The 7,258-nt window shown below is 43.4% G+C and overlaps 1 protein-coding gene across 2 annotated transcripts in view; it reads right to left on the bottom strand.

Annotated features, from left to right (window-relative positions):
- AUH (AU RNA binding methylglutaconyl-CoA hydratase) overlaps nucleotides 1-5,939 on the bottom strand; it is a 192,829-nt gene extending 186,890 nt beyond the window's left edge. Inside the window, exon 1 of one of the 2 annotated variants that reach the window (XM_040245966.1) lies at nucleotides 5,616-5,939. In XM_040245966.1, coding sequence (XP_040101900.1) covers nucleotides 5,616-5,877 — 262 coding nt within the window. In that variant the 5' untranslated portion in view covers nucleotides 5,878-5,939. The remainder of the gene's footprint in view (nucleotides 1-5,615) is intronic. The other variant, XM_040245973.1, reaches the window with a different exon arrangement.
- Between the last annotated feature and the right edge of the window lie 1,319 nt (nucleotides 5,940-7,258).

Here is a 7,258-nt window from a genome sequence, read left to right as displayed (position 1 = left end):
GGATAGGCTACCTACTCCAGTATGCTTGGGCTTCCCTTGTGACTCAGTTGGTAAAGAATCCGCCTGCAATGCAGGAGACCTGGGTTCGATCCCTGGGCTGGGAAGATCCCCTGGAGAAGGGAAAAGCTACCCATTCCAGTATTCTGGCCTGGAAAATTTCATGGACTATATAGTCCATGGGGTCGCAAAGAGTCAGACATGACTGAGCAACTTTCACTTACTTTCACCCAGATAAAAACACTTATAAGTATGAAGAGACAGAGGTTCCTTCAACCTGATAAAGGACATCTACCAAAAACCCACAGCTAATATCATACTTGGTAAAAGAATGAATGCTTTCACCACATATCAGGAAAAAGACTCGATATCTATTCTTGATATTTTTATTCTACACTGTAATGGAGGCTCAAGGAAGGAGATTACACAGAGAAAAAAATAACAGGCATCCAGATTGGAAAAGAATAAGTAAAATTTCTTCTATGTGCAGATGACATGGATCTTGTATACATACATAAATTTTAAGAAACCCATTAAAAAATTATAAGAATAAATAAGCAAGTTCAGCAGAGTTGCATGATATAAGGTCAACATACAAAAACAATTGTATTACTGTAGAACAGCAATGAGCAATCTGAAAACTAAGAAAAACAATTCGATTTACAGTAACATCCAAAAAGAATGAAATAGTTAGAAATAAATTTAACAAAAATTGTGCAAGACTTATACACTGAAAAAATACATAACACTGCTGAGTGAAAAGATATTCCATGTTCACAGAATGATAAATTTAACACTGTTATAAATGCAATCAATCTACCTATACAATGCAATGCCTATCAAAATCTCAGTTGACTTGACTTTCTTGAAAAAACTGAGAATTCTCTAGAGATTCTTTGATATTCAACAACAAAAATAAATAAATAAATAAATTGTTGATCAGTTGTTGGTTTAGTGGCTAAGTTATGTCCAGCAAGTCCATGGACTGTAGCCTGCCAGACTCCTCTGTCCATGAAAATTGTACTACACCATAATTAAAAACCTAGGTTCTTCAAAATTAACAAGAATGAAAAGACAACTGATAGAACATGAGAAAATATATTGAAGTTACATATCTGAATAGAGACTTGTATCCAGAATATATAAAGAACACTTACAATTCAACAACAAAAGAACAACCCCATTAAAAAGGATTTGAGAAGACATTTCTCTAAATAAGATATACACATCGACAATAAGCACGTGAAAAGATACTCATACTCAACATCTTTAACAATTAGGGAAGTCCAAATCAAAGCCACACTAAGATATCACTTCAAACCACACACAGTGGCTATAATCAAAACCCCAAACATTGGTCATGATATGAAGAAACTAGAACCCTTACACTTTGCTGGTGGGAATAGAAAATGCTGCAGGCACTTTGGGAAACTGGCAGTTCCTCAAAATGTTAATCATAAAATTACAATCACCATAGGATCCAGCAATTGCACTCCCAAGTGGAAATAAAAAAGGGTATCCATAAAAATTTATACAGAATGTTCTAAGCAGCACTGTTCACAAGATCCAAAAAGTGGAAATGATCCAAATGTACATCAATAATGAACAGACAAAAAAAAAAAATCCAAACGGAATACTATTCAGTCATAAAAAGAAATGAAGCACTAATGCACGCCACAACATAAGAGAATCTTGAAAGCATATTGCCAAGTGAAAAAGCCATAAATAACCACATGTGATTTCTTTATGTGAAATGTCCAAAGCAGAAAAATCTATTGGTTGGAGGGAGTTTCAAGAGAGAGGGGACATACATATACCTATGGCTGATTCATGATGATACATAGCAGAAACCAACACAATATTGTAAAGCAATCATCCTCCAATTAAAAATAAATAATTTTTTTAAAAAACCAAAATAAAATATGTTGTTGAAAAAAAATCTTTTGAGACAGAAAGTAGATGACAAATGGGTCTTAGTTTGGAGGGAGAAGGAGTATCGAAAATGGGGAATCACTGTTAAAGAAAACACGGTTTCTTTCCAGAGTGATAAACATGTTCTAAAACTGGATCGTGGTGATGGCTGCATAACTCTATAAGTATGCTAAATACAACTGTACATTTTTAATTTTATAATGGGAATTATCTCAATAAAATTTTTAAAATATACATGTCTATCTAAATCGAGAACTTTACTGAGAATTCACACACCATAAAATATATGAAAATACATTTTTTGAAACATGAGAAAAACATGAAAGGAATCAACCTTTTAAAGCAGTAGGAAGACAAGCTAGCTGAACTCTGCAACAATCCACTTGAGAGGTGATAAAGGCTTGGACAAGAATAGTGCTGGTGAAGAACATGGAGAAAAGTGGAAGGATTACAAAGACACTCCAGAAGATGTGAATGCATGAGGAAGGAGCGGGTATTAAGAATAACTTGCATTATGCATTTGTTTATTTGTTCTCTTTCTGCCAGAAGCTGCTGCAAAGTTCAGAAAAACTATTTTTTAAATGGGTCACAATTACAAGTAGAAGTCTGTTGGACTGGGAGAAGGTTGGTAGGGACAGGAGACAGGTCATTCCAGAAGGTGTGTGCAGAGCACTGACACATAGGAGCAAGAAAAGGTAAGGCTTAGGTGCAGCAGAAAGGAGATGAATGATCTGTAAATATCTGAAGTTGTGAGAGCTTGCAGACATTAGAGACCACTAGAGGTTTCTAGCTGAACAGAGATGCAATTCTTGCTTGGCCTTGAAAAAATAACTCCAGCACCAAGGCAAAGAATAAACTGGGAAGGAGAATGACTAGAGACCTATAAAAGAGGCCACTGCGAAAAACCAGGAGAGACCTTTGTAAACCATAACCAGTACCACTGCTCTAAACGCTAAGGAGGCTGGACAACAATGCAAGAAATAACGACTAAAGAAAGTTGGTGTCTAATTGAGCTTCCACAAATTACAAATATGGAACTCAGAAAACCTATGAGAGCTGATATATTCTGCACTTATCTACCTCCCGCAGCCTAACTAGGCCTACAGGGCACAGAGCACTTTGGGGTTCCTCTGACCCAGCAGAGTCATCATATTGCCTGCAGACTACTGAGAGGACAAAATTTTGGACTCGCCTCTAATGAGAAGCAAAGACACCACAGAGACGCCTTCACTTCCATCAGCCTTGCCATGCTGTTTTTCTTTGCACTGCTTACTGCTGGTTTGACAGTAGAGCTACTGCTGGTTTGACAGTAGAGCTGCTGCTGCTGCTAAGTCGCTTCAGTCGTGTCCGACTCTGTGTGACCCCATAGACGGCAGCCCACGAGGCTCCTCCGTCCCTGGGATTCTCCAGGCAAGAACACTGGAGTGGGTTGCCATGTCCTTCTCCAATGCATGAAAGTGAAGAGTGAAAGTGAAGTCTCTCAGTCGTGTCTGACTTTTTGCAACCCCATGGTCTGCAGCCTATCAGGCTCCTCCACCCATGGGATTTTCCAGTCAAGAGTACTGGAGTGGGTCGCCATTGAGCAAAGCCTATATAATGTTAGACAAAACTAAGTTGTCACCTGGCCAATCCTGAAAGGAAGCAGGTCAATTTTCTTAAAAAACTGTATTTACTAGTAGTTGATTTTTATGTTTCAAGTGACTGACAACATTTGAATTTATACTCTGATTTCTTTCCCTTGATCCAGTTGAAACCTAACTGAAGGGCTTTTCAGAAATTTTATGACAATTTATTTTCAGTGTGCATTATTTGCTGCTGCTGCTGCTAAATCGCTTCAGTCGCATCAGACTCTTAGAGACCCCATGGACTGCAGCCTACCAGGCTCCTCCGTCCATGGGATTTTCCAGGCAAGAGTACCAGAGTGGGTTGCCATTGCCTTCTCCGGTGCATTATTTAGGCTAAAAAAATACAGAATATGGTGCATATTACTAGCTGTACTGCAATGCTTTTGTATCTAATGCACTGTTGGCACACCTAAATCCTGACAAGACTAAGCTTACCCAAAAGATGGGAGGATTAATGGCTCTCATCACTCCAGTACTAATCTACTTTCCAGTTGAATTTCTCAGTATTCTGCCTGTCATGCCATACTACAACCACATTTGCCCTATGTCATTTCCCCAGCACACCATACATGTTCATATGCCATGACTTTAGCCATGCTCTTCTGTCAGGAATAATAAATAAATGAAATAACTCATCATATACTTCAGATCACCCACTGAGAGCTAGATTGATACTTAGTGGGCAATTAATATCACATTCCCATCTAATCTCTACAGAAGCCATACAAAGTCAGTATTACTTTTTCTGTATTACACACAAGAAAATAGAAGCACAGAGAAGTCTGCCTCAGTAATGTCAAATTCCATTCCAAGGAACGCCTTGGACGGCATATGCATCTGGCAAAATCCTAACTTGACCCTCAGAACCTCCCCTCTGGAATCTTCCAATCTCACCGAATATAGTTGATCATATGCCTCTTGCAGGTATTAAAACCTTCTGCTCTCATCAAGCCTTTAAAGTTAGCATAATCACCAGTATCTTTCTTGATATATCAGGAGCTTACAGATATCAAACATGACTTAACTGGTTTTGCATTTCTGTTTAACAGATTATAGGTGCTCAGTAACTACATATCAAAATTCGAAGACTACCCTTCTGGCATGCTGCTAGTTCCACCTTTCATGATCCATTTAGCTTCTCCCAACAAGGCAAGTGAAAGGAGCTGGGCTTTAACAGCATTCCTACCGACTGCCACACACCCTGGATCATAACCCTTCCTCCCACTGTATTATTTTGCTAAAGCATCTGTCTCCTCCCACTAAAGGAGCTCAAGGGCAACATCAATATCATCCCCAATTGTGTCCCCCACCCCCCAGGCTTAGCAAAGGAACTGGAAAACCAAGAAAATACTCAAAATTGTCTAACTGAAGTGAAAATAGTCCACAAAACTATCTTTCTAAGATAAAACGAACAAAAGGAAAAATTTTTTTCAGATGAACAGCTTTAAATTGACGAATACTCAGAATAATAAAGTGCACTTTCACTGCAGCTTCTAAAACTCTCCCCTTCACAGCTGAGTTAACCGAAAGCAATTACAGAGCAAGAACGAAATCTGGAAGCAAATATCATTCACCCGGTTTATTAATCTTGGCTCATCTAGAGATGAAAGCGTAAGCTGCATTTCTGTCTTTGGCGCCAAGGGCTACTTTTGCAGGTAAGCTGCTCCGTAGTACATCTTTAGGCATGTGCTTAGTTGCTCAGTCGTGTCCGATTCTTTTTCACCCCAAGGACTGTAGCCCGCCAGGCTCCTCTGTCCATGGATTTCCCCAAGCAAGAATACTGGAGTGGGTTGCCATGCCCTCCTCCAGGGGATCTTCCCAACCCAGGGATCGAACCCAGAGACAGAATCAGGTCTCCCGCATTGCAGGCAGATTCTTTACCGTCTGAGCCACCAGGGAAGCCCTCTTTAGGCAAGGAAAGCACTAAATAGCTGCAAAGCGTGAGTGGGGGAAGGGAGGACACCCCTCCTCGAGCCTCTCCGTAGACACTGACGTCAGCCCAAACACGCGACCTTGAGACCCTTTCCTAGGACCCACGGTCACCCGGGTCACACCCCTCACCTCGGTTCTCCTCCTCCAGGTACCGCACCCGCAGCTCGTCCTCAGTCTTCACCTCTGCGCTGTAGCCCCTCTGCCAGGCCGCTCCCCCGGCCGCGGGCGTCCAGCCCCGGGCCCGTATCGTCGAGTCGACCCGCGGGCACGTCCAGGAGCCGGGCAGCCTCCACCTGGGGCCTAGCCGCGCACAGCAAGCAGCCACCAAGCGGGCACGGCTGGCCTGCAAAGTGCCCAAGGCCCCAGGTGCCGCGGAAGCCGCCACCGCCATGTTGTCTGTTTACGGCGTGGTCCCGCAGCTGCTGCCCCGCCCCCGTCGCGCTCTAGCCAGCCCCGCGCACGCCGCAGGGCACGCCCAGGCCCCGCCCCCCGCTAGCCCCGCCCAGCCACGCCTCCGGGGTCTCCTCCTGACAGGCTCAGACCCGGAATCCTCGCCCCGCCCGGCACCGATGACGGAACTTTCCACACGCTCAGGCCTCCCTTGTCTGACACGAGGTGTCCTACCTTGTGCACTCACGGCAGCGGGAAAGTAATTCTCCAAGGCTGTGGAATATTTTTAGGGAAACAAGAATTCCTGGGAGAGAGCCCCCTCCCTGCACTCTCTGGGGTCCTGAGTTAGCTGCAAAGGTAAACCGAAACGTTTGGTCTCAGGTTTGGCTGACAAGGTAGCGGCACTGCCTGAGACTCCAATTTTCTCATGTATGTTGAGTCTTGTTATTGTTGTTTAATCGCTAAGTCATGTCCTACTCTCTGCGACCCCATGGACTGTAGCCCACAGGCTCCTCTGTCTATGGGATTTCCCAGGCAAGAGTACTGGAGTGGGTTGCCATTCCCTTCTCCAGGAAATCTTCCCCATCCAAGGGTCAAACCTGCGTCTCCTGCATTTGTAGGCAAGTTCTTTACCACTGAGCCTCCAGGAAAGCCCTGTAAGAGTCGTGGGTTATCAGTTAAACGTGCCTGTAAACATAGGTGATTAGTACCATAGGGAGTTGAGGAAGGGCATGAAGTTCAGTTCAGTTCAGTTCAGTTCGGTCGCTCAGTCGTGTCCGACTCTTTGCGACCACAGGAACTGCAGTACACCAGGCCTCCCTGTCCGTCACCAACTCCCGGAGTTCACTCAAACTCACGTCCATTGAGTCGGTGATGCCATCCAACCATCTCATCCTCTGTCGTCCCCTTCTCCTTCGGCCCTCAATCTTTCCCACCATCAGGGTCTTTTCAAATGAGTCCACTCTCCGCATCAGGTGGCCAAAGTATTGGAGTTTCAGCTTCAACATCAGTCCTTCCAATGAACACCCAGGACTGATCTCCTTTAGGATGGACTGGTTGGATCTCCTTGCAGTCCAAGGGACTCTCAAGAGTCTTCTCCAACACCACAGTTCAAAAGCATCAATTCTTCTGCGCTCAGCTTTCTTTGTAGTCCAACTCTCACATCCATACATGACTACTGGAAAAACCATAGCCTTGACTAGATGGACCTTTATTGGCAAAGTAATGTCTCTGCTTTTTAATATGCTGTCTAGGTTGCTCATAACTTTCCTTCCAAGGAGTAAGTGTCTTTTAATTTCATGGCTGCTGCCACCATCTGCAGTGATTTTGGAGCCCAGAAAAATAAAGTCAGCCCCTGTTTCCACTGTTTCCCCATCTATTTG

The sequence above is a fragment of the Oryx dammah genome, unplaced genomic scaffold (assembly GCF_014754425.2).
Source record: "Oryx dammah isolate SB20612 unplaced genomic scaffold, SCBI_Odam_1.1 HiC_scaffold_1, whole genome shotgun sequence".
NCBI classification, from domain to species: Eukaryota; Metazoa; Chordata; class Mammalia; order Artiodactyla; family Bovidae; genus Oryx; species Oryx dammah.
The sequence above is the reverse complement of the archived record's forward strand: the minus strand, read 5'-3'. Positions and strand labels throughout refer to the sequence as shown.